A 27440-nucleotide genomic window follows, 5' to 3' on the forward strand; every position below is an offset into this window, starting at 1 on the left:
GTTAGGGATTGCCAATGGCTGACACAAGGACAGGCAGTGATGGGCCGTAAAGGAAGCAATGGTGTCATCACCCCTCCACAGCGAAGAAAGGTTCATGGCAGCATAAAGGGGGTACTAGAGGAGGACAATAAGGAGAAGGAAAAACCAAGCTTCTGTGAAGCCAAATCATAGAACACAGCAGGAAGTCTGCAGGTTTTTAACATATCCCATGGCAGCTGGTTCCCTGCCCCTCTGGGAGGATCTGATCTGCTTTCAGGCTGGCTACTGTACTAGGCCAGTTCGGTTTGGTTCTGATAATGATGTTAGATTATTCTGCTCTCCTCCTCTAAGGGGCAGAGAGAACCTGCTGGGGCAAGAGATCACTATTGCTTTATTGTGGGTTTAAATGTAGCTGCTGGAGCCAGTGGGGACCAACCCCTGCCATGGGATAGGGTTACAAAAGGCCAATACCTATGCCTCGTGATGAGCCAAGAAATAAAAATGACAATCTTATCTGCACTCCTGGATGCCACAGCTTTATTCCAGAGACACGTGTGGTCCATTCGGCTTAGCATGACAGCGATCAGAGAGCCATAAAAAAACCCACCTTGATCATCATCTAAATATGAAACAAGGAGTCTTCTACTAACTCGTGGCCCAGGTCTCCTCGCATTGGCCCCAGGTGTGACTCCCCCTGAAGAGATTTGTATACCAGTGTCCCTGTGGATTTGGGAAAGGGCTCTGTGAAGGAGAGTTTACCCTCTTCTGCCCCACCAGTAGATCAGATCAATGAACAAACCAAGTACAATACGGTTACCAAAGCAGAGGGCTACTTTACAGTAGTTGCGGGCAGCGGCAGCGCATGCTGAAATCCTCGGTAAATTAATAGGTTTAATCCTTCGTTGTGGTCTTCATGGTTAGGAAAATGCTGGATGAGGCCCAGCTTTGCCCTGTTGATTTCATTGGGACTATTCCCACGCATAAATGTAAGCATGTGCCTAAACGTCTGCAGGACTGGGGCCTGGTTTGGACTCGCTAAGCCACAGTGGGTCACATTCCTATTCTAAATTACACCAGTGGAAATCGGGAGTAATGGCCTTGATATCACAGCGGTGTCCCCGCAAGAAGAATCAAGTCTTAAATTAAAAACAATAAAGAATAAAATACTCCATTAAAGTGTTACCAGTTTGTGCAAATGAACATTCCTGACGTAGGGAGGAGATGACTAAGCTATGCTAATAACAGGAAATGTAATGGTATTTCCCACTACGCTTGTTTCTATGCTCTCTAGCTTCTGTGGGCAGAATGAGCTTGTAGTGAAGCGGGAGGCTGTTAATTTTACCTGGGGGGTGAATGAGGCTCATTCAGTCTCAGTGGGAAACTCTGTACTTTCCTTAATTTTGTGCCACTAAATGGTGGTGCCTCGGTGGTGTAACTAGCACTGGGATTTAAATGAGCCTCAAAGCAAACCGCTGTGGCAATTGCCTGTTTCATGTCAAAACCAATTAAAACGGACTCTCTGCAGCATTTTAAAGCAAAACCTGAAGTTGTCCCTGGGAACTTCCCCGCTAATTAACTTGGGAGGGGTTCATCTGTAGAGAAAGCCATAGGAAATTCACATCTATTCAGCCATTTCAAGGGAGGCTTAAGGGTATCTAGATTACTGCCAAAGAGTTCTCCTGATTGCCCCTCAGAAAAACTGGAAAGAGGGGACAGAAGTATTTTTGGAGCCCCCTGGCTGAAGTAAGACCTGGGCATAGTGCCGGTGGCCTAATGGCTAAGGCACTGGCCTTTGAAGCTAGGAACTGTGGATTGGACTCTCCTCTGGAGTAGGAGGATACTTGATTTAAATCAATATCAGCTCTGAAGGAGATGGTCTAGCTTAACCCCAAGTTATTGGGCCCAGTGCAGGCATCATTGAGTGAAGTTTTATGGCCTGTGCTAGGAAGGTCAGACTAAATAATCACAATGGTCCTACCTGGCCTTAAAATCTGTTTACACTAGAAGGCAGAAGGGGATCATGGAGAGTATGTTCGTGAAATCTGCCAGCCACCTGTTTGCTAGCAGGCCTGTCTCTCTCACAGCACAAAGAAACTGGGACCCTTAGAAAAGTGGCTTCAAATTACCCACAGTTTCCAGATTGGCAAAACTCACTTTGCTGAGCCTATAACAAAATGTCGTCTTCTGTGTCTGCATCCTGGTCAGGTTTGAGGTTCCCATTCGTTGCTTGGAGCTGAGCTCTCTCTAGAATGAAGGACACCACTGGGTCACCGTGCTGACTGCCCTGCTCATCATCCTCATCCTCATCCTCCTCATTCCTATCCCCGTCCCCATCACTATCATCTTCTTCTTCAACCTGGTCTTCAATCACTACAACATCATCCTTTGTGTCTGGATCAATATCATCCTTAAACCACACAGCTTTGTATCCATCGTCCACTGTCTTCCTGTCCTTTGTGAGGATAGATTTCACTTCTTTATTGCTGTCTGTGTCCTTTCCCTCTTTGTCCTCCTCCCCACCCTTCGTGGCAGCGGAAGCTGTTGCAATGCTGCTCTCCACCCTGGGCTCCAGAGGAAGGAAGCCGTCTGACGGCTGCTGCCCGACAGGGGTACCGTTCTCCAAAGTGTCGCTTCTGAGCGATTCATTGTCTTTCGTGCTCCAAACAGGATTTTCATCATCTTGGTAGCTTTGGTTACTTAAATCCTCAGGGGGATCCTGGGGGAATGGCAAGAGAGGAAATGTCTCATGATTGGGGCGCGGGGGGGGAGGGGGGAATGAAATGCTTGGGCACCGCTCTGTGGACATCAGTGGAATTGCACCCCCGCTGCCAGCTGAGGATCAGGCTGTCGAGGGGGCCCAGACAGGAGGCATGCGAGACCCTAGTGGTAACTTTTGAGATGTAATTTCCCCTCCCTTCCTTTCTACCATCAGAAAAGTTGAATCAAACAGTCTATGGCATGACTGCCAAAACCTACTGACCCTCCGAGCCGCATATGACGATCTTCAAAAGCCCAAGAGCCAGGGGGTGCCTGCAGGGGCTCAGGGCTTCAGCCCAGCTCCTGCTGAAGCCCAGAGCCCTGGCAGGTGCATCCCACTGGGCAGAAGCCCTGAGACCTCCACCACCCCGCTGCAAGGCAGAAGTCCCAAGCTTCCCCCACCCCAGTCTGGTAGGTGGAGAATGGGAGGGGGATGTGGGGGGCTCTGTGAGCTGCGCTTTAATAGTAAAAGAGCCTCATGTGGCTTGTGAGCCACAGTTTGGCCATCCCTGGGACAAGGACATATGGGAAAGGACAAGTTCAGAACAGCTCGATTTGTTTAAGGATGGGTGGGCGGGATGCAAGACAGTCCAGTGAACTAATCAACAGCAGCCTCACCTCCATGACTCCTCCTCTCTTCCATCAGAACTTGAGGGAGAGTGTTTTTTTTTTTTTTTTAAGCTGCTCCTAACCCCAGGTAGCCTGGTGAATTATTGGGACGTTTATTCCTGGCAGAGTGATTGTCCAGTAGCACCATTACTCCGTTTAGGTGTTATTAGCATTTGCTGGGGCCCATTTGTTCCTATGGAAGCCCTGACTTGGGTCAACATGTCTCATCTCAGAGGCTTGCAGCAATCGCCTGAGATGCAGGCACTTGATGCATCTCTGAGTACCACCGCTGCAGTCGCAGGACACCCATAAGAAGTGTATCTAATACTTTGCACTTCTAAGGCACCTTCCATCTAAGGGTCTCGCTTTACAAACGTTAGTGAATCTCCCCTCCTGACACTCCTGTAACAGAAGTATTAGTGCCATTTTGCAGATGGAGACAATGGAAGCCCAAAGACGTTAAAGCCAACATTTTCAAAAGAGGCCACTGATTTTTAGGGTCCTCCATTTCTGGGTGCCTGACTTCTCAAGTTCTGAACACCTGCAGCTCCCACTGAGTTCCTACCCCTATCTCTTTGAATCCACCTATTGTCTGGCCTCTTATTCTTTGAATTCTCTGGGGCCTGGGTCATCCTGCTGTTATATCTGTACAGTGCATAGCACAGGGGCTGGAGCCTCGACGTGCTATGGCGATACAAATCATAATGACTGTGACAGTGTGTGACGTTTGGCTCACCAAAAAATGGAGGCCTGCATACTCAGTGCGACGCTTAAACTTTGGTCCATGCGACCTGTCACCGTCACACAGCAGGACATAGAACGTGGATATCCCAGCACCCTGGTTCTTTCTTTAACCCCAAGACACATAGGTGCTGACTCCATGGGTGGAGAATCCATGGAGGAGAATAGTGGATGCTCAGCACCCACCAGCCACAGCTGATGTTGGGGGGGGAAGGAGGTTGGCAACGGTGGCACCAATCAGCAGATGGGGGAGGAGGGGGGAGAGCAGTGGGCGGGCAGGGGTCCTCGAGGAGGGGACAGGAAGAGGCAGAGCAAGAACGGGGCAGAATGGGGGGTGGAGCATCCCCCGGGAAAAGGAAAAGTTGGCCCTTATGCCAAGGCATCATTTCCGAGCTCTAAGGCAACCCTGAAACGAAATAGTTACAAATTAACCACTTACTTTGTCGCTCTCTTTTCCAACCAGATGCTTAATTGTGTTTGCATAATGCTTGCTGACAATCAATCCAAGCAACAGTAAGGCGATTACCAGAAGTACCGCCAATGTGGCGCCTAAAGCAGCCATGTCCTGTGCAGTGTATTGCAGGTTAGCTCTTGTGCCTTTTGTACCTACGAGGAAAACAAATGGATGTTACACTTCTCAGAATCACTTATAGGTGGCCTTTAATGCAAGACTTGATTGGAGGAGGAGAAGACAAAATCGCTTTTCTAAGATCAAGGGGAAAACTCTCCTGTAGAGTGCAAGTGGGGAAATGGACCCATTTAATCTGACAGGGTGTACTGCACTGGCGTGCTTGAGGTGTCGGCTTTTGGAAGGACACCGAATGGAGAGGCTGGGACTTACAAAGGTGAATTTCCCATTTAAGCAAATGGGGAATTTTTCCTGAGAAAGAATTGCTGGACTGGGACAGGAGTGTTGTGTTGACATTTGGCTTACCACATTTAACCCCCAGAGCGTCCTTTCCTTAATCACAGCTCCTCATCCTGGACCTTGAATGAGGTGGGAGCTGAGGTGCCCAGTGCTGTGGGGATCAGTACCTGTGGCTTAGCAAACATGTCTGTGGCACATTCTGTACAGTGCCAGACAAAAGTTTACACCCATTGTGGGAAGGCAGATTGTGGCTGGATTCTATTACTTTAAGTTTCAAATGATTAAAAGGCAAGTAGGATCCATTCTCATCCCTGTACCTGCTTATTACTGCCTAGACTGTGTAACTGAATGAGCAAATAAACAGTGGTGTTTCCTAGAGCAGACCTTTGTGACAATTTTTGCTTCACAAATTTCCACCAGCAAAAGAAAACATTTTTTTTTTGTTTTCTAGTGGAAAAATGAGGCATCCTTTGTGCAGCGTTCTAGCCCAGAGATTTGGGGCCAAGTAAAAACAGGGAATAAAAACTTGACCAGAATAGCATTCCGATCTCTGTTACATGGCTGCAATTTGCACTGATGTCAGTGGGATTTGAGAAGCACCTTCTACCGTCTTGTCTATTAACAGGTGGACTTATTGTGCCATATTACAGCTGTCATGCTGATAAAAGCTACGATACTGGCCATTGTGCTTGTTGCTATGCTGCAGTAAAGTGCAGAGGAAAGTGACTGACTTGGGAGTTGCATTAAGTTGCACTATTTTAAAGTGTCTTTAATCCTTCGTCGATGACAGCATCTCACTCTGATTCTTATATTCCATGCCTATGGCAAATTGCCAGCTTTTCCTGGCTGTAAGTTTGGGTTACACTTTCAGCACTTAGCAGGTACAAGAAGACCTTACCAGAATCAGCATCAAAACTGAGATACAGTACTATACTTCCAGAGGATTCATCTATTTAGCTTACCTCTAGGAATATTTGTTTCTTATTCCATCCTCATTTTGAATAGTAAACCAATTTCTTTCAAGTTTCACAATAATTAATAGCGTGTTTTGCCCTTTTGCTGGCATGTTTTAATTGTGGACTTTGAATATTACCTGGGCCGGTGATAGTGCCAACTGTTTATTATTAACGTGACAGTGAAGGACTGGCACTTGTATGAAATTTTACTACTTAATTGTGTTTGATACCATGATTAGTGATGGGAAATGCAGTCTGTAGAACTGATGCAAGACTTCACTCTTTCTGACGTCAGTGTGTGTGAAGTTATCCCTTTGGTGCACATGTCCTAGAAATTAAAGTGTACTTCAGCATCAACCTCCCATAAGTTGAGTATTATTAAAATGTACTATAACTTTCCCACTGACTTCTTCAATGCGCTTTGGCTCACACCCTTAAAGTACACTCCAGTCCTTGGCATACAAATCCCTTGACACCAAAGAACAGCCTTGAGGATAGGAGTCAGCATTTAGACCCAGAACAGCCCTTTTGGCTCATTCCTCCTTGCCTTTGATAGTGCTGACTTGGCCCTCTGAAATATACTGTGTATACAGGAAAATAGGGCAATAGTTCTGTCACTTTAAGTACCCCAAGCCAACATATTTTTAGTACAGCAGTGAAACCATTTCCTTGCCTAGTTACCAGTATGTTGTTTGTTTGATAAATAGACCCAAAGGGCCAAATTTTTAAAGTCACATCTATGTTTGGGTACCTCAGTTTCTGGGGTTTCAGTCTCAGATACTTTAGGTACCAAGACTTGAAAATGTTGGCCTAATTTTGGCACTTAATAACTTGCGAGGGGGTGGGGTGGTGTTTTTCTTTTTCCCTCAGAGAGGCTGAAGCACCTGCAGCTCCCTCTGAAGTCATTGGGAGCTGGAGGTGCTCAGCATTCCTGAAAATAAGGCCCCATCAGTCTAAGCCTGGGCATCCAGAAATGGAGGTACCCATTCTAGCCTGGATCTTGGAGAAAAGCACAGGCTGGAGGAGGGAAAAATTTGGAGAAGGCACCAAGAACCCCATTTGGGTGCACATGGCTAGAATGCTAGCTACAGCACCTCTGCAAATAGTTCTCTTACTAAAGAGCCAGTTTAGTTTTAGAAACATGAACTCCTCATATGTTGTTACCCAGAATGCAGTACGTGAAACCACGGTGACAGCAGTCAGTCTAGTGAGACCCACAGCAAAGAAGAGAGTATGATTAACACGCAAACTAAGCAGCACCTAGAAATCGAGCAATCAGGTAGCATGGAGGGACTGGGAAAGCTGGATTTCCACACACAAATCTTTGCATGAGCAGGGAAGCAGTGGAAGCAAGAACTGAGTCATATACACAGCTGACCATGGAAAATAACTATGAGAAAAAGAAGATAAAGCTTTTTTTACTACCTCTTTGGGGATGAGACATGAGCGAGACACTGGAACAGCCGATGAAAGTGTTTCTGTGCTGGGGTCTCAAGCAGAATGAGATTGTAGAGATAGGTGATCGGTTTTTTTACCCCAAACCACGAAGCCGAAAAGAGAATAGACGCATACACTACAGAGCTGAGAACTCTGGCATCCACATGTAACTTTGTAGCCATGATTTAGAGACAGAGTCATTTGCGGCACACCTGATTCCAACTTACAGGAAAGATTGTGAAGGGAAAACAGTCTAACCTTAGAGAAAGGCTTCCAAATAGCAAGAACAGCTGAACTGTGCAGGGAAAAGATCAAAACCATGATAGCCATTAGTGCAGAACAAATACACAGACTCAGGAAGCAGGACAGAGACAGACAGATTGAGAACGTAGGCATCATTGTCCAGCGTATGTACTGCGCAAAGCAACATAACAAGGAAAAAAGAAATTGCCCAGCCAATGGGCAGTGTTGCAAGGAGAGTGGGAAACACAACCACTTTGTCCCCGAGCTGCAGTGACCCTGGAAAGAAAGAAAAGCAGCAGGACATGCAACGATTTGTGGATGTAGAGGCTTCCAATGAAGAAAAGTATGTCTGCAGTGTGACTTCAGCAAATCCGAAGGCTATCTGTGTGCACTGCCAAAGAAGGCGGTCAGCCATTCAGCTATTAGCTCAATGACCAATTTGATTCCGGCTGGATTGTGGGGCCAGCAGCAAATGTAATCCCAGCAACAGTGACATAGCAATATGAGACAGGAGAAATGTGGTTTCATTGTACACCACCAGGACTTGGTCATTCTGAGAACAGCAGGCTGTTGATAAGAAAACGTCTCCTGTTTCGTGGCTATCGCTTGGAGTCTATACTAGTTGATACACAGTAGCACCAGCTGCTGCTAGGTAGCAGGGCAGTGCAAGCTGTGGATTGGATTGTAGTGTAACGCTAGAATATCCTCCGCATGAGAGAGGAGGAAGAACAGTCAGTAAGGGCCCTGCCCAGCATTTTAACAGAATATAAGGCCATATTTGAAGATGGGCACCTAAAGGGCAAGCTGAAGTTAGAAAACCATCCCCACATGCTGCCTGTGAGATCTCTTAAACAGATTTCAGAGTAACAGCTGTGTTAGTCTGTATTCGCAAAAAGAAAAGGAGTACTTGTGGCCCCTTAGAGACTAACCAATTTATTTGAGCATGAGCTTTCGTGAGCTACAGCTCACTTCATCGGATGCATACTGTGGACAGTGTAGAAGATCTTTTATACACACAAAGCATGAAAAAATACCTCCCCCCACCCCACTCTCCTGCTGGTAATAGCTTATCTAAAGTGATCACTCTCCTTACAATGTGTATGATAATCAAGTTGGGCCATTTCCAGCACAAAGGTTTGTGTGTGGGGGGGGGGGGGTGAGAAAACCTGGATTTGTGCTGGAAATGGCCCAACTTGATTATCATACACATTGTAAGGAGAGTGATCACTTTAGATAAGCTATTACCAGCAGGAGAGTGGGGTGAGGGGAGGTATTTTTTCATGCTTTGTGTGTATAAAAGATCTTCTACACTTTCCACAGTATGCATCCGATGAAGTGAGCTGTAGCTCACAAAAGCTTATGCTCAAATAAATTGGTTAGTCTCTAAGGTGCCACAAGTCCTCCTTTTCTCTTAGACAGAGTTTTAGCCTGATGAATCCACTGACAGAGCAACTGGCAAGTCTGAAAAGAAGCAAGACTGCTCAGAGGCATCGTTACACCAGTTGAAACTAGCTCAAAGTGGATCAGCAGCCTAGTAGTGGTGAGAGAATCTCCAGGTAAACTGAGGATTTGCAGTGATCCAGAACCAGTTAACAGAGCATTGAAAATAAGTCATTATCCGGTTGAGGACCTGCTGCCTGACTTATCCAGGGCAAAAGTCTTCACACTTTGTGATGTTTAGAATGGATTCTGACAGATTCTGTACTGTGGCACTATATAATATACATATACATATATATATATACATACACATATATATATATATTTAAAATCCCTATTAGTTCTTCACTCTAAAACACGGAAAACCAAAAAATGAGAAACTGAAATTTTTCAGAAAACTGGCAAAATGTATCTGATTTTGCAGTGTTTTTTGATTTTTGACAGAATATGGTTCCATCAAAGTTTCTCTGACCAGCTCTGGTCAGCAGCAATGAAGTGCTACCCTCCTGAGTACTGGTAGAATTGAGTTGGAGAGCGGTCTCTGAGCCACAGTGCCCTTCACGGCTGCATCTGGGGTGGAGCACCTTACACTTAACCGCCTTCAAAGGGCTGTTCCTAAAGTCACAATCTATTTAGCATGTTTCATCTGAAAGAATTCCAAAGCAATTTACAAACTAAATAGGCACAGGAGTCCCTTTCCCCAGCACTGAAAGGCAGCCGCCTTCGGAATACAGCAGTTTAACAGCATAGGGCAATACCATGCAACATTTGAGAACAGGAAGTGAAGAAGAATGCTGTATCCAGTAAAAGCTGCACTGGGATTTTAGTTAGGCACTAAAAAGTAATTATCCAGATTGGGCTTTCCCCAGGACATGGGGGTTTAGCCCCCCCTCCTCTTGCAAAAGGTGCCATGGGACCTTGATGACACCAAGTGGTCAGAGCCTTGCTGTGCACCACAAAAAAGGGCTATCTCCAGTAGTGTAGTGTTCCCCAATAGCATACTGCCATGCTGAGGAATATTGATCCCAAAGGGTGAGTACATCCTACTGAGTCATCAATACTGCAGCAGTTCTTGAGACTTCCTTGGAAACCTCTCCCATTCGTAAGGAGGACAAATCAGAAACAGACAGCGAGAATTAAACTGAATTTGCTGAGCGCAGAGCTATTGCGGGGGCGGGGGGGAACGCCTTGATTCTGAGTAGCACACACATCTATCTACCTGTCTGATGACTGTTTGTGAAGGATGTTTGAGAAGACACAGGGTCTGATGGCCTCGGAGATCTGCTTGCTACTGGAGTTGATGTAAGATGAGGGCTGGGCCCACCAGATGGGGAAGATGGCAGAGCAGTGGATTGAACAGTTCCACCTGGGTTTGTTCCTGTTATGGGGAATTTGGTGATTCCGGATTCTGAAGACCCCACTGGATGCATGCTGGATACTGCGCTGGTAGAAGACTTTGTGGTAGCAGGCTTTGTTGTGGTTACAAGAGGAGGGATAAGTGAGCCTGAGGGAGTACCTGTCACAGGCTTTCCAGTGGGCCCAGATGTGCCAGCATTGTTGGTTGTCATGTTCACTGAAGAAGTGGATTTTATGGGTCCTGAATTGGATGTAGAGGCCGTGTTAGTTACTCCCGGTGGTGAAGCTGATGATGAACCAGAAGGTTTTGGAGTGGTGGTTCCTGTCCCAGCAGCAGCGGAGGTGGTGGTGGTGGTAGAGGTAGGAAGAGTTGTTGTCCCTGGAGACCCAACAGGTACCCGAGGTGGTGTTTAACTTTTAGCTACAATTTCATGTTACTTTATTTTTGACAATGGCAAAACATTTTATTCATCAGAACAGAGCAAAAGTAAAGCAGGTGACGATTGATACAACAAGCCATAAAGTTTCAATATAAATAACCAAGAAAGGTGTGTGTTCTACTGGCTGGAGGAGAAGGAGCTAAAACTTCTCCCTCCTTGCAACTCTTTAAAAGTGGAATTATGTTAATGGGCAGGCAGAATTTTAAAACCTACTCAAGTCCAGGACTGGCATGAATCTTAACAATCAGCAGAAGACTTGTGGAGCCATATTTTAAAAGGGCCTCCAAAATGCACCAGCAATATTTGTGAGTGCGGGCAAATCTGCATTCATAAGGGGACTCCTCCTGTTTTTGCACATGCAAATTCTTGTCTGCATGTGAAGCTGCAGGTGTTTGCCCACACAAATGGGTGTGTCCTCAAGTATAATGGACATGTTTCAGGAAAACTTTTTGCCACTTGGCCTATTGTATCTTTCTGTGCACGTCTAAGCACCATTTTGCTGGTGTTATCCAAACATTGTTATAGTGGTGAGGTAATGCAGGATATCAACTGCAACATTCTGTAAGGTGTAGTAGGATATAAACCAAGAAGGATATTTGGCAAGGTGGCCTGGGGTTTCTGACCCACTCCCTGTATTTAATGTGCAATGCAATATTGGTCTGCCTTCACGCAGACTGCAAGGTGCTCACCAAGCTTTCAAATCTGATTGAGTGTAAATTCTATCCAACAGCAATTGCTAATGAGTCTGGAAGGCACAAACTACCTTGTTCCAAAGAGGTTCCGTGATGGCCAGGGGGCCACGTGAAGAGTTCCATGCATTGCCCTGTGGCTACCCTATTCTGCATGAGTCACAGCTCCATATTAGTAAGAGCTAAAGATCCCAGAAGTTAAATGTTCCATCTTGACCTGAGTAGGAGGCTGCTGGGATCAAAATGAAGCACAGTATGCTGGGACCTCTTGGCTTCACTTCTCTTTTTTAAAGATAAGAGCAGCTGCCATCTGCTCCTTTTTAAGCAAACTAGGAAAAACCCGTTAGCAAGGTACCCTTGTGACGCTCACTTTTGCCAACACTCAGCACCCCTCTTCATTCTGACCAATAAAATGAAGCATTACATGATCCTAGCTCTAGTCACATGTATAAAAAACATGGGAAAAGGAAAGTGAGCTGTCAAAGGCTAAATCCCTGGCACTTTGGGTGGGGGGAGGTTGAGAGTGCACAATGGCTGTTGTGAGTGTTTTAAGGATACACTTGGAGTGCTCTAGCTGGAGCATAGAATAGAGCCTCCTATGGGATATGAATAGGCTTTGAATTGGGACCATAGTCTCTAATGTGTGATCTGTGTTCTCTAGATTGCCTGGGGCAATGTAAAATAACTCTTTGAGAACCATAAAACAATGGGATGCCCAGCGTACCTGTGGAAGGTGTGACCTCCACCGTGATCACAGTGTTTGCCTCCTGCAGACTCTCCTCATCGGTAGCAGTGGCCTATGCAGACATGAGAAGGAGATGACATTGGCTGCTTGCTTCATTCATTCATCCATTCATTCATTCTCCGAACATCCCCTGAAGTAATAGTACTGTGTACACTCCCACAGCACCTCCCGCTTGAGGCACTCAGAGCTTTATACACGTTCTATAATAATCCTTGCAGCATCCTTTGCAACTATGAAATGGGGAAGCATTTTCTTTGCTGCTTTACAGATGGGGACTCTGAAGCATGAAGGGGTAAACTGACTTGCCCAAATTCACTCAGGAAGCCTGACAGATCTGGAATCAGAACTCAGATCTCCTGAGTTCCAGTCCTGTGCTTTCAACACTAGACCATATTTCCTCCAGAAATGCAGCAGGGAACAATCTGGCACTGGCAGAAGGATACACAATGTGACAAAAAAGATCTATCCTTCAAGAAAACCCAAAGGCATAAGCCCCCTTTCTTGCTCAGAGGGGGAAAAAAAACAAAAGGCTTTATCAGAGGATTTCAGAGTCCCTACAGCTGATGCATATACCAAATCACCAAAAGTCTTTATCTCTCATCAGTCCCTTTTGGACATAGCTCCCAGTAAAGTCATTGGTGACTTTGTGTGTCTACGGAAGGCAGATTCTTAATTTTAAGAAACATTGCCCCTCTTTGTGTAAACCCTTCTGTGTGCATGATGGTTCGGAAAAAGCCAGCTCAGAGGAAAAATCCTACACAAAAGAGAGCTCTTAACATTGTTACGACAATCGCAAATAACTTAAAATATTAAGTGCCAGAACCTCAGCTGTTGGAACATGGCACAGCTCCACTGATGCTGATTTACATCCGCCAAGGATGAGTCCCTTAGTATTTCATCTTCCCAACAAGAGCTGGTCTGTATCCTAAATGGGAACCTGGTAGATACGAACGGTGTTAATTGCACAGTCAACCTTTTAGCTGGGTCCTAAAGTCTTCCAAGAAGACAAATTTTGTTTTCTTTTCGTTAAATTCTGTGCATATGTAACACCAGGTTTGCAATGATTAGTAGACAGCGGAGCTCATTGAAATCTTTCTGTCAGTTTTTTTCCTGTGGAAAACTGGATTTTTGACTAAACAAAAAATTTTGTGAAAAATGTCTGATTTCTTTGAAACTTGTTAACTTTTCATTGGAAAACTGAAAATTTTGTTTTGTTTTAAATGAAAAGTTGAAATTTTCTACCGAAAACTCTGGAAAACTTTTGTGTGTGTGTGTGTGTGTGTGTGTGTGTGTTCGTTGAAATTTTCCATGGGTGAGAGGGAAAACCCATTTCTCGACTGGCTCTGGCAGACAGTCCTGTATTTTGCAGGCTTCTCAGGCATGTTAGCTCTATGACAGGGGTGGGCAAATTTTTTGGCCTGAGGGCCACATCGGGGTTCCAAAACTGTATGGAGGGCCAGATAGGGAAAGCTGTGCCTCTCCAAACAGCCTGGCTCCCATCCCCTATCCGCCCCCTCGTACTTTCCGCCCCCTGACTGCACCCCTAAAAACCCCCCACCCATCCAACCCTCCCTGCTCCTTGTCCCCTGACTGCCCCCCCAGGACCTCACCCCCTATCCAACCCTCCCTGTCCCCTGACAGGCCCCTCGGGACTCCTATGCCTATCCAACCGCCCCCTACTCCCTGTCCCCTGACTGCTCCCTGGGACCCCCTGCCCCTTATCCAACCCCCCCGCTCCCTGCCCCCTTACCATGCTGCTCAGAGCAGCATGTCTGGCAGCTGCGCCGCTCGGCTGGAGCCAGCCATGTTGCTGCACTGCCCGGCAGGAGCTTGCAGCCCCGCTGCACAGAGCGCTGGCTACACGGCAAGCTGAGGCTGCGGGGGAGGGGGAACAGCGGGGAAGGGGCCGGGGGTTAGCCTCACCGGCTGGGAGCTCAAGGGCCGGGCAGGACGGTCCTGTGGGCCAGCTGTGGCCCATGAGCCGTAGTTTGCCCACCTCTGCTCTATGATCACTATTACCTTGAGCTCCCTATCGCCCCAGCTGTTGTCTCATCATCTCTTTCTATTGTAAGGTCTCTAGGGTGGGGGCTGCCATTTTTATGATGTGTCTAGCTCTGATCAGGGACCCCAGATACTCTGGGAGCTACTGTAATACAGATAACTATCCTCTGCCTATCAGGAAAGATGACATACCAATACTGTTATAGTTGCGGCTGACTGCAGCATTATGTTTGTCAGGACAAGTCCGTCTCTTGTTACAGTGAAATCGCTGCTGTTTTGAATGCTGTACGTGATCTGAGGGTTGAGTTTCTGAAAAATTAGATAAGAAAGTGAGTTAAGCATCTGCATTGGCTGTCTGTGTTTTCCCAGAAATTGTTGCCCATAACAATGAGCGGAATCCTTACTCCTATAAAAATGGTTCCCTCAGGGCGAAATTCACTCCCATGCAAAGAACGAGCACAAGTGAATCCTGTTGGGAAGGTTTAAATGGGACAAAAACGTTGCATAAGCCTCTTGCTGGGCTTCTGGACTGGGGTAATTGTTGCTGTATCTCTATATGTTGTTCCATCTATATATGTCCTGTTCCTGTCACAGGCTGGCTGGCCCTTTAGAGCAAGCTAGGCCGAGCAGCTGAGCTATCCCTCAGCTTCACTGGTGATGCAGTGAATTAGTGATCCCAGCTGGGTGTGATGGAGCTTAATTACAGTGATAGACCCCAGAATGAGGATGATTTAAAAGGAGCTGTGAACTCAGCCTGGAGAGGAGACCAGAATAAGGGGAGTTCCCTCTCTGGGAAGGGCCTGGAGGAGTCAGGCTGGAAGGCCCACAGGGATTAGGGTAGGTTCCTATGGGGGAGCCTAAGATGGGGCCTGCAAAGAGCAGGGAGATCCCTGAGCAGGGGACCTGCTAGAAGGAAGCAGCATAGGAGAAACTTTGTGGAGGGGCTGAGGGAAAGGGCCAAGAAGCAGTGAACGTCAGTGGAACCCGAGTGGGTATTTATTTGGAGTTGCAGAGGAAGGGGGCTGAACTTAAGAGGAGACCTGACTGGAGGGCCAGGCCACGGAAGACTTGGAGAGAGACAGGCCATCACAGGCCTGAAAAAATGGTCAACAAAGGGTGCAAGAGAGACAAAGCCCACCCTGTGCAATGCTGCATCCAAGCCTGAGGGAGTGCCCCTGAGGTGAGGGTGCACCGTAACAGGTACCCATACTGTGTTCCTGGCTGCCCTTACACCAATTAAAACTGTCAGTCTCCTCTCTTTACCCAGTATCAATCACTCCGTTGCAGACAGATAAATACCTATCCTCGCTTGCTCCTATCAGTAATGTCCCCATCAAGCTGAGCCCTCCTTCAATGTCTGAGGAAATGATGGGCCTTGCAGTGAGACTGAAAGGCTATGAGATCCAGACTTGGGATTTCTGGGCTTCCCTGTCACAGTGGATGCCATCAGCAGCTTTCGATGGGCTTGATCTGGTTGCCTCTCAAGTCAGTGGCAAACCCTTCCCTCCTATCCCCCACCCCCAATCCAGATCCACGCATGAAGTATGTAGAGTAACAGACCAGACCCTTCCAGTTCCTTACATTAGGGAAGTCGTCATCAGCTGCAAAGATCTTCAGGGGTATTGAAGGTGCTTTAGAGTCCATGACCAGACTGAGAGTGGCCAGCCCGGCAGACACCGTCCCTGTGTACCTAGAGTTTTCAAAGTATGGTGCGTGGCTATTTTTAGCGATGACCTTGATCTCTACTGTGGTGAAGGAGTATCTCAGTGCATTGTTGGCCTGGGTGGCCTATAGAGAAAGGAGACAATACAGACACACAACTATTCCCGTGGTTGGTGAGACACAAGAGGAGGTGGGGCCAGATCCAAAGCCCATTAAAGTCAAAGGGATTTTTTTCTGTTGATCAAATGGGCTTTGGATGAGGCCTATGATGGGAGGCTGGGATAGGACTAAGTTAACATTTAGAGCAGGGGACTGATGGTTAGAACTGCTGTGTTCTAGCCCAGTCTCTGCCACTGGCTTTCTCTGTGACCTTGAACAAGTCTCTTAACCTTCCTGTGCCTAAAATTTTCCCACCTATCACATGGGAAGTGCTTGAGGCTTAATTTATATATGTAAAGTGCCTTCAATTCTTCAATGCCAAGGGCTACAGAAGTGCAAAATATTACTAGGATAGGATGATCCAAGCCAGCAGACACGGCTATGCTGCATAACATCAAGAGGTTCCACCAGCAGCTGTGTTTACAGCCTGATAATCTAGAGCTTGGCACATATTTTTTTCCCAAAAATGGTTTAAAACTCTTAACTTTCCTTTGATTATATTCTAGTTGGAAAATGAGCTTATTCATATGGGCAGATTAAATAACTGCTTTTGTGCCCACACAGATCATGCCCAAGTCCCCAGCACTAGTCCTTTCTGTTAAGTTATGATACTTTTAACCCAAATGGATGGCTCTTCAGTTAAGGTTGCTTCCTACGTCCTGATTTGAGGGCACAATCCAGTCATCTTTACGCAGGTCAAAATTCCCACTAAGAAATCCCAGCAGGAATTTTGCTTGTAGGAACGAGGCAGGATAACACCCGTTTCCAGACACCTGTCGCACACTGGATGCTTCAAGAAGAAATCCTGTGTTTAATTACTCTTCATCACAAGCCGAAGCGCTGTGGTTTCCTTGACTCCTAGCACATGTAAAGTCACTGTCCTCCTGGCCAGAAGCTCTGGAGCTGAGACCTGGGGTTCTGGAATGTCAACAGACTTACCATGACATGCAAAATGAACGTGTCTGTAGTATTTCCTGCTTTGTTCATAGTTATATTCCCTGTATCACTATTCAATAAGAATACATCGTCCTTGTTTCCTAAAGACAATGGGAAGGTTAATTAGGACTAGTGTTGACCATAAGAGATACTTTAGTAAACGTATCTAGAGCTTTAAGAGATTTCGCTGTGGCTTATGTGTTTTGCACCTCGGATATTGCAACCCATGACATCATCTCCTTATCAGCCTTGCCAGGCTTTAGGACTGGGGACACGTAACATGGACACAGTGTTACCTCAAAGCGTGGATTCAGCCTGATGAGAACAACAGGAAGACACATGCAAGCCTGATAGGAGGTAGGAGAGCAACACTTCTTATTTAAGTTGCACTTAAGTGGCTCCAGCTGATGTATGAGCCCGACTGTGCTAGTACATACATAGTAAGAGCCAGTCCCTACCTCAGAGAGCTTACAATCTAAAAGGACAAAGGAGGTGCTCCCCTCATTTTACCGATGCGGGGGAACTGAAGCACAGAGAGACTAAGTGACATGGCTAGGGTCACCCAGGAAGTTTGTGGAGCTGAGCCAGGAATTGAATCTAGGTCTCCTGGGTCCCACTCCAGTGCCTTAGTGACAACACAAGCCTTGGGAAGGAATGAAGAGATTTTTTTACAACACAGTGGGACATGTTGCTCACTGTCAGCATCATGTTCCCTACTCAGTTCTGCATTGCCGTATGGGTATGCAGCTAGGCCACGCCTTACAGAACAAATTAAAAAGATCAGAGAACTAACGATCTGTCTGATATGGATGAATTGTATTTGTCAATCAACTGACCTCTTTTTTTAAAACAAAACAAAACAAAACAAAAAAAACGTTGACTGAAATAATGTCCTATTTGACCATGGAGAAATCAGCTGATTATAGTCCAGCCTTTATCTTTTGAAATCAAGACTAACGCATGGAATCCCAGTCAGAGCTTTTCGCAATGTCCAGTGGTGCGAATACAAAATTCTCAACTAAAAATGAAAACGCAGAAGGTTTCAGGAATTTTTGGTTCAGGCAGGTTGAAGACTAGCTGGAATCAGTGTGACTGGAATGGAGAAAGTCAGCCCCAGCCATTAGGATAAAGATCTGTTTCAGTTGACAGAAAAGAGCTTCCCCCCCTTCCCTCCCCCCCCAAACAAACACACTGCGCTGAGCTCTGGTTGTAATGATGTGCTGCTCCTTTTCTCCCCGTCTCTACAGTCTAAAGAGACAAGAAACCTATGAGGTTCCCATTATGTGTCTATACAGCATCTAGCACAATGGAGGTCCTAATTCTATCCTGTTGGGGCCTCTAGACACGACAGGAACACAGGCAATTAATTGTACTAATTATTTTTCTGATCTAGAGCTATATTGCTGTGACTAAATATTAATTCTGAGGATTCCCCCCACTGGTGGGGGAAACTTGACAATATTACCAATGGGAAATGAATGTCTGGGAAGACAGGAACTTTACTCACCATCAACAATGCTATACACTATTTTTTCATTCAAAGTGTAGTCAGGGTCGATGGCATAGAGGGGCCCAGGTTTTAGGATCAGTGGTTCAGTCTGCAACAACAAGGCGAGACTCTTAAAAACAAGACACTAGATGCCTGCAGAACTTTCCAATCCAAGTGATACTTAGCTCACGTGCACTCTGTTACTGGAAAACACAATGCTTATTGCCAGGGGTTGACTATTGCAGAACAGAGACGACAGAGAATAGGATTTGGGGTTGTGTAGCTCCTTCCTTGCTCTAGGGTATGCATCAAAAGCAATGAACCCCCTGCTGTTGGGAATTTTCAGTCTCAGTGGTTGACTCAGACTTGCCACTGCACTGACTTGTCCTCATTTATGACTGGCGTCAAAAGCCTGCTCATGACTAAGTGATACAGCTGGTACTGGGCATGATCCTTGGGGGAGAGGGTGATTTATTGTTCAGTGTAAACAGTCTTGTCCCAGCCTCCCCAACATGCATTATTCTGCTGACCATAGTCTCAAATAGTTGCTGGGGAAAACAAACCATGTTTGACTGTAACCTTCTTCCGTGTGTGGTGTGAAGACATGCAAAGAGCTGTCTCATGGAACAAAGCTGAGCAAACCCCACAAAGGGTCCAGTCCTGCAGCCCGTCCTCGGGCAAGAGAGAGACCAATGTGTACCAGTATCTGATTCAGAACAGATTTTCTAAACGCCTCATGAACTGAGCTGATCAATTCTAGACAGGGGTTCAGAGTTGACGTTCTAGCGTCGTTATTATCGTCCCTCGCTATTGAGAGGGAGCTACCGGAGCTCGCATTACAAAGCCTTCATTTCCCAAAGGGCTTTTTGAGCAACTGTTTTGCTAAGCACATCCACACTGACTCTATGCCAATGCTCTCATCTCTCTTAGGATGGTAATACCGAGCTGTAAACTCAAGCAACAAGCACGTCTGGTGGAGTATGGTGATGGCATAGATACGGGCTGCATCACATGGGTGCAGCAGAAGGCATCTCTCCTAAGCAGACAAACAACTTTTTCAAAGAAAGGGCACCGTATTGAGGGCTGGATTGAAGCCCTAGGCACACCCCGACACTGGGGCTGTTCCCATGGCCTACACCCCAGTAGAGGGGTGAACTAGAGGGGTGGTCCCCTCCATGCTTCCAGCAATGAAAGGCAGGGTGGCAGGATGCCTGCCCAATATGGCAAGCTCCTTCCCCAAGGAGTGGGCCTGGTCTGCTCGCTGATGGTGGTTGCAGGACCAGTTGGCTTCCTGCCTGATGACTGTGCTGCAGACTCAGGGAGAAGTCACTGCCTTGACTTATGCCTGCCTCATGTTTTCAAGCTTTTCTGCACCATGATGGGAGCTAGGAATATAGTAATTTAAAGCTGAGGTTCCAACATCACGTGAATCCAGGAACCAGGGCCTTAGGCCTCTGCTCCGATCGGGCCTGGACCATATCTGTGATGCTAAAGACCTGTCCTGGGATACAGACTGAAAGCATAAGCTCCTGTGTGGGCTGCCTACCATTTTCTCTGAGATGTTGACCCTTCCAATGTAGCCGCTGCTGATGCAAACTTTCTTATCCGCATTAAGGAAAGTGCACGGTTGGAACCAGGGCGGTTTGGTGTCGGCTTGTTGGATGTCTATGTTTATTGTTGCAGTGGCTGTATTACCATCTGCGCTGCCAGGTGCCCTGTCCTATACAGAAAATCAGAACATTCCTGTTAGATGCAAGGCATATTTCCAACCTTAGAACCCCCTTCCCTGAAGCCCCTGCAAAATCTAATGGGCTGGATCCTTAACTGATGTAAATCAGTGTATCTTCATTGATTTGTTTTTTTCCAATGGAGCTATGCCAGCTTATACACGCTGAGAATCTAGCCCTGCAACTATTGTTAGTATGACAATTACAGCTATGTTGGTGGATAGAATACACGCCAGGACACAGCAGCTGTGAATAATGAGATGTTTTGCTCACATATAAAACTCACCCTTGCATACAAGATTAACTGCATAAATTTATATTTTTCATAGTCCAGGGTTTTGTGCAAGTAAATGCTTGGGTTATTAATTCCTTGTATGTTAAAGTAGTCAGTTGCTTCCTGAAAAACAAGAGGGGGCGGGGAAGGATGATAGCTGTCTCCATCACAGACACACACTCTGAAATACTGTTAGCTGCTTAACATATATAACATCCAAGGCTGGGTATTTATAGGAGAAATACATGCATAGTTCATCTGTTGATGCTTTGAACTCTTTTTGGTCTCTTGCTAGTAAAATGGAATCATCTCTGGCATTTCAGTATGGATCATTAGTGGAATTTTGAACATTCTTCTCTCAAAATGATCATAGGGCTGAATTCAGATTTAAATTAGTGGAACAGAGAGCAAAACTTGGCACATCGCCTTCTACTGTAGTCGGAAATAACAGGCTTGGCTTCGCTCTCACTTACACCAGCACCTTTCATAGCATTCTTCCTGATTTATACCATTTTGAGGCCAGATTCTGGCCTGATGGGTAAAATTCTGAACTCATTTACACCTGTTCAACTCCATTAAAATCAGTGAGGTTTCACAAGTGTAATTGATGCAGAACTTTGACCCCCATCTGCCCTTGACATGATTCTCTTCTTTTTTTGTTTGAAAAAAAGTTTTTATCCATTCCTTTGTTAATTAAAACTTAAAACAAACAAAATGACAAAACACCATCCTTTATACTGCAGATTGGCATCAGTTTAACTGAATGTAAATTATCCATTGGTCTTTCAACAAAATCCTTAAAGATGAAGGCTGATCTTGTGGCTAAGGCCCTGGACTGGGGCTCAGGGGATCTGGATTCAGTTTCTGGCTTTGCTCCAGACTTCCTGTGTGACCTGGGGAAAATCCCTTAATCTCTCTGTGGCTCAATTTCCTGTCTGTAAAACTGGGGTAATCGTACTTCCTTTCCCACTCTGTCTGCTGACCTATTGAGAGTCTAAGCTCTTCAGGACAGGGTCTCTTTCTTACTATGTTTGTAGTACAGCCTAGTACAGTTCTTCCCCAACCTTGTGTTGGCTTCTAGGCACTACTGTAATGTTAATGTTGAACAGGTGCTCTGGTAATATATATTTTTTAAGTGTGAATTTTTGAAGAATTCATTATCTAAAACATGGATTTCTCTGTTTCACTAGCGCCCTCCTTGCTCTGTCCTTGCTTTATCTTTCTGGAAATCTCACATGTACTCCAGCAGGTGAAATAACCAACTCTTGTTGAATGTCCCACTTGTCACCTGTCTCAAAGTTGGTGCCAGTGTAAATCACTAACAAAGAGTTCTATGCTTTTGCAATGAACGTACTCACCGGGGTGATTGCTGTAAGTTCATATTGTATGTTGTCCAGATCAAGGTCGCTAGCAGTTACGCTCTTCTCGGGTATAATGATCGTATTCACTTTTGTATCCTCAAAACAAATATACATGATTATTTTTTCCATTTTGGCAAATGGTCACATGCTGGATATAGTGTCCTCACTGGTAAATCCTTCCTAGTCCCCTTGTGCTATATGGGTCAGTGCTCTTGAATTAGAGAGAATCCTCCCACTGCCACCTCTGACCAAGTTTAACTGACATGGTGGTAAAAATGCTGGATGCCCCCAGAGAATTGTCTACACTAGGGCCCTTATCGGAACTGCTGTTGCTGAACTGAGATGGTGCCAGCAGAAGTGTGTATTCTAAAATTCCCTGGTGTAGATGTGACAGCTGCCATCTTGGCTGACACACCAGGGACTTAACCAGAGCTAAAAGCAGGAGCTGCTGTAGCTTGAGCTATAGAGCCAAGTTTTCCCAAGCTGTGGCTGCAACAGGTTCCTATCCTCTGATCAGTGTGACCAAGAAGGGCAGGCCTCACAAGAGGACCTGAAGTGTTTTGAAACCTGCCAGGCTCTCTGTGTGGAAGATGGGTGACACCTGGTAGCTAAGCCTGAATATAAACTGCCTGGTTTTTTTAAGATGCGTCTTCTCTGTGCAGAGCTTTTGTTCTGACTAAATAGTACTTTGCTTTATGAAAGCTGGCTGGTCGCTGATGAACCTTGTCCTTGCCTCTGAGAGAGCAGGACTGCAGGTGCTGAACTCAAGTCAGTTCTGCTGAGGTGATCACAGTGAATTGCAGAAATCTGCAGCCGAAGTCTGAAGGGAGAGGATAGTGAGATCCTGCCCCAAGAAAGTCGACCACCAGAGGCCCGAAACTTGGGTGGAATCCCTCAAGGCTGCCCATAAGAGGTCAGAGGTGCAGTTACCTTAGGAAATGTGACAGTCAGCACAGAGGGGGACCTGTAACGTGTACTGAGAAGTGGGTTCCATAGACAAAGCCCCTGGAGAGCTGCACATTAAGAGGTGCCACTCTTGACTTCAGTTTGCTTTCCTCTGTGTGCTTTGATTTTGGCTAAATAGGTTAAGGACTGATTTCAGAAGTACTGAGCCCCTACAACAAAACAGCTGAAGTCAACAGAAGCAGCAAAGATTCAGCACTTCTGACAGTCAGGTTTTAAATGACTTTGACTGCACGGGCAGTAATTCTAACCTGAAATGTCAAGGAAGCATGGTCTTCTAATTTTCATGGACGAGAACAGGTTGCATACATGCTTATAAATCATTTTCCTCTTGCCAAATTAGAGTCCCATATGAATTGGAATTATCCGATCTGTAATCTTCCCTTTATTATGACAACACTTTAATAAAACCCTTACCTCAGGAATCTTTGCAGTGATATTTGTTTCCTTGAATGTCGGGCTGTTATCATTCAAATTGCCAACTTCTACTACAACATTCACAGAATTGACCTGGTCGGGAGGTAGGAAAGGGGGAGAAAAATCACAAATAAAGTCAGACCGTTCGGAGCGGCACTGACTGGTAGGCATGAGCTGAGAAGACCGTGTGAGAATCAGAATTGGAACTGGACTACATGTGCATTTGGGCTGTAGGCTGAATGAAGGCCTGGGTTTGAATTTGGATATGATGGCACTGAAATCTCATGGACAGTGGGGTTTTTTTTTTTTTTTTTTTTTTGCTCTTTCCAGGAGAAGACAACAATTTAACCATGAGAATGAGCAGTTTCTCACAAGGGGTATGTGTTGTGAATAGTTAACATCCGAGCCAAGAATGGTGTCCTGTTTCTAGTTTCTATCTAGCAATATGGCAGCATATTAGAAATTATACTCACCTCGACACCCCCTTTCCAGCAAAGCAGGGTTACTAGTAATACATTTTCTGCCTGTGTTTTAAAAACAGAAACAAAAAGTCTGTCATTTTAAAAACATCCATTGTGGCACCAACATTCTTCTCAGGTGTGGCTCACTCCGGTCCTAATGCAACAAAGTAATTGAGCACATGCTTTTGTGCATTTTAAGCACGAGCTTAAATCCCTTTTACTTCAGTTGGGATTTAGGGACAAATCTCATTTGAATTCAATGGAATTTAAGTATATGCTTAAAATAAAGCTAGTGAATAAGTGCTTTGCTTCAACTGTGTTTATACTTTTTTTTTTTTAAGATATTTTTCTTTCTTCCTTTTACAGGCCTTCAATTAGCTTCTGATCTCCGTTACACTGGTGTCAGTGTGAAATCATTCCATTGATTTCAGTGAAGTTACTCTAGATTTACATAGCTGCAGATAGGATTGGACACTTGCCCCCCCATGCATGATGCTAGGGCTTGTCTACACTACCCGCCGGATCGGCGGGCAGTGATCGATCCAGCGGGGGTCGATTTATTGGGTCTAGTCTAGATGCGATAAATCGACCGCTGAGCGCTCTCCCGTTAATTCTGGTACTCTACCAGGGTGAGAGGCGCAGGCGGAGTTGACGGAAGAGCGTCAGCCGTCGACTCACTGCAGTGAAGACACCGCAGTAAATAGATCTAAGTATGTCAGCTTCAGCTCCGTTATTCATGAGGCTGAAGTGGCATAACTTAGATCGATTTTCCCCCTCCCCCTCCCCCTCCCAGTTTAGATCAGGCCAAAAGTGGGGCAGTGAGAGAGAGTTCTTTGACGCTGATGCTCAGCGAGGTTTCTGTTTATACAGATACCAATCAGTCCAGCTCCTTTCTTCATGGCTACATCTGTTTCCATAGCCAAAACCCTGTCTATCTGACTGCAGAATTAACATCCACCCTGCTATAGTGCCCCTTCATTGCTTCCGCATTACAGTGAGTCTGGCTGGAAAATCTGCAGCAGATCCAGGTAAATTAAACAGAGGTTAATATTGAACAGTGAGTACAATGTCCCCCACAGAGTCTGTTTTTACAGGAAATCTTTCATTGTTCGATATGCTGCAGATTTGTACATTGGGAAAAGCAGGACTGCATTGCAGAAACTATTGAGAGGGTGGCAAGGAGCTGGAGGCTTTTGTTGCTGGGGACAGTTTAGGATTGGCACATTTGCTGGCTATTAAAATAATCGGCGGTGAAATAGTTAACAACTCTGCCATTTAAATTGCTATTCAATTTCCAAATTAGAACTCCACTAAGGTGAACAGAATCATCTTGCAGCTCTAGACTGTTGTCATTTTGTGTATGTATGCGTACGATATTAAACCAGCCGTGGGGAGTATCCAAACTCCACTGAAATGCAGTTACAAGTCTCTGCTTTAAAACCTGCACCATATTCTCCAACACACCTTATGGACCCCTGGAATAGACTTCGTGGGTAGGGAACTTAAGAACAGGCATACTGGCCAGACCAGTGGTCCATCTAGATGAGTAGCCTGTCTTCTGACAATGACTGGTGTCATATGCTTCAGAGGGAATGAACAGAAAGGGCAGTTATTCAGTCCCAGCTTCTGGAAGTTACAGGTTTAGGGACACCCAGAGCATGAGGTTGCTTCCTTGACCATCTTGGCTAATGGACATTGATGGACCTATCCTCCATGAACATATTTAATTCTTTTTTGAACCCATTTGTACATTTGGCCTTCGCAAAATCCTCTGGCAAGGAGTTCCAAAAGCTGATTGTGCATTGTATGAAGAAGTACTTCTTTGTTTAAAACCTGATGCCAATTAATTTCATTAGGTGACTCCTGGTTCTTGTGTTATGTGAAGGAGTAAATAACACTTTTTTTTCTCCACACCAGTCACGATTTTATAGACCTCTATCATATCCCCCCTTAGTCGTCTCTTTTCTAAACTGAACAGTTCCAGTCTATTTAATGGCTCCTCATACTGAAGCTGTTCCATCCCCCTAATCACTTTTGTTGCCCTTCTCTGTACTTTTTACAACTCTAATATATCTTTTTGAGATGGGGTGGGTGAACAGAACTGAATGCAGTATTCAAGGTGTCGGTGTGCCATGGATTTATACAGTGGCATTATGATATTTTCTGTCTTATTATCTCTGCACCTGTCGGCTTTCCCCCAGCGTTCCCTTGAAAAAGAGAGAGTTGGTGGGGGCAGAAAAGGTTGAATTTACGCGTACAAGTTCCCTGTTCAGGATACCGAACGTCAGTAAAATGGAAAAGGTGACGCCATTTTACAAGCCAGCTGTGCTGTGACTGTCAGAGGTATTAGATCATGTCCCTTTCACGTGACCTGTACTCTATGAAGAGTGTTTTACAGTATTAACTCATCTGCTAATTGTCTCTTTTTTTCCAAATAAAAACTTACCTCATAATCCAAGGACTTGGTTAGACTCAATTCTGTGCCAATAATGGTAAACGATCCAGAGTCGGGTGAGTTCTCAATTGTTACTGTGACACCAGGCTGCATTGTAATGGTGGTAACAATAGCCCCCAGCTGATTATTCTCATCTATTGTTGGGTTCTCATTTTCTACAGAACATTCTGGAAAAAGCACACAATCATTTGTATCAGTGTTGGCACAAAATTGTCAGCCAGTTCTCTTTGGATATTGGAACAGTCAGACTGAATCAGACCCATGGTCCAGCTAGGTCAGTACCCTGTTGCTGGCGGTGGCTAGCACCAGCTGCTTCAGAGGAAGGTGCGAGACACCCTGCAATAGGCTGTTATGGAATAATCTGCTCATGGGGAAAATTTCCTCTGTGCTCGTAGGACTCAACAGATGCGGACTTACCTGTGGTGCTCTGTGCAAGAACTTGTGTTAAGGGCAGCAGCAGAAGGAGTGCAACAGCAGGGAACTGATTAGAAACCGCCATGCAGGAAGCAGAAGGAAGCCCACGTCTTTGGACAAATCTAATCCACCACTTTTTTTCTCCGTATTGTCACTGAAGCGCGCTCACCCATTCGCTGTCCTAGGAAGAAAAGAACACTGCATGTCTGGAGCAGACTCCCACCTTTGGCACTTCAACCTTTGCCTCCCCGCTTTATTGTTTAACTTATTTATGACTCATTTACTGGTTCCTGTTTTCAGAATGCGATAAGCTGTGAATTCCTCATTCTTCTTGGCTTTGGATCTCTGGATTTTAGGATTTGGTGTTGAATACCCCCAAATAAATATAGTGGAGGGGGGGTGGACGTTGGCACCTGTTACGTTGTCTGTCTCCTCCAGTGCTCCTCAGTGGCAGGTGCGATTGTAATCACAGAGTGCATGCTAGAGTGTTTTACTGAGCCAATGATTTGGAGCAAGGCTGCACTTCAGATGTACCATAGAGACTCTCTACTTCATGGTAGGGTCACCAGATGACCTGTTTTTTTAAAGGGACAGTCCCTTTTTTGGGGACTTTTTCTTACATAGGTGCCTATTAGCCCTCACCCCCATCCTGTTTTTTCCCAGTTGCTATCTGGTCACCCTACTTCATGGGGATGTTTCATAGTAGAAATAATATGGGCTTAAGCAAACCTTCCGTGTCAGATCTCAACTCGCTACTGGCCAGTGCTGTCCTATGCAGCCCACATCAGGTCTATGCTCAGCTCCATAGCAAGCTGTGTTCTCCAACACATTCTCTATGCTCTCCTCCTGCTTCTTGTTACA

General features: G+C 45.6%; 1 protein-coding gene across 3 annotated transcripts; it reads right to left on the reverse strand.

Annotated features, from left to right (window-relative positions):
• Nucleotides 1-489: 489 nt before the first annotated feature.
• On the reverse strand, nucleotides 490-26719 carry CDHR5 (cadherin related family member 5). 3 transcript variants are annotated; one of them, XM_037899568.2, is made up of 15 exons: nucleotides 26583-26719; nucleotides 26157-26332; nucleotides 23723-23773; nucleotides 23250-23342; nucleotides 21867-21965; nucleotides 20521-20631; nucleotides 20054-20227; nucleotides 18526-18616; nucleotides 17022-17119; nucleotides 15843-16049; nucleotides 14454-14570; nucleotides 12240-12312; nucleotides 10547-10765; nucleotides 4526-4692; nucleotides 490-2695 (listed from the first exon to the last, which is right to left on the reverse strand). In XM_037899568.2, exons 1-15 carry the CDS (start codon nucleotides 26662-26664, stop codon nucleotides 2144-2146), a joined length of 2310 nt encoding a protein of 769 aa, XP_037755496.1. In that variant the 5' UTR covers nucleotides 26665-26719; the 3' UTR covers nucleotides 490-2143. The 3 variants fall into 3 exon arrangements, with proteins under 3 accessions (XP_037755496.1, XP_027679114.2, XP_037755497.1); XM_027823313.3 differs by having other exon boundaries at nucleotides 10250-10765; XM_037899569.2 differs by lacking the exon at nucleotides 10547-10765.
• Nucleotides 26720-27440: the final 721 nt, after the last annotated feature.

This window comes from Chelonia mydas, chromosome 6 (assembly GCF_015237465.2).
Source record: "Chelonia mydas isolate rCheMyd1 chromosome 6, rCheMyd1.pri.v2, whole genome shotgun sequence".
In the NCBI taxonomy this organism is placed as follows: Eukaryota; Metazoa; Chordata; order Testudines; family Cheloniidae; genus Chelonia; species Chelonia mydas.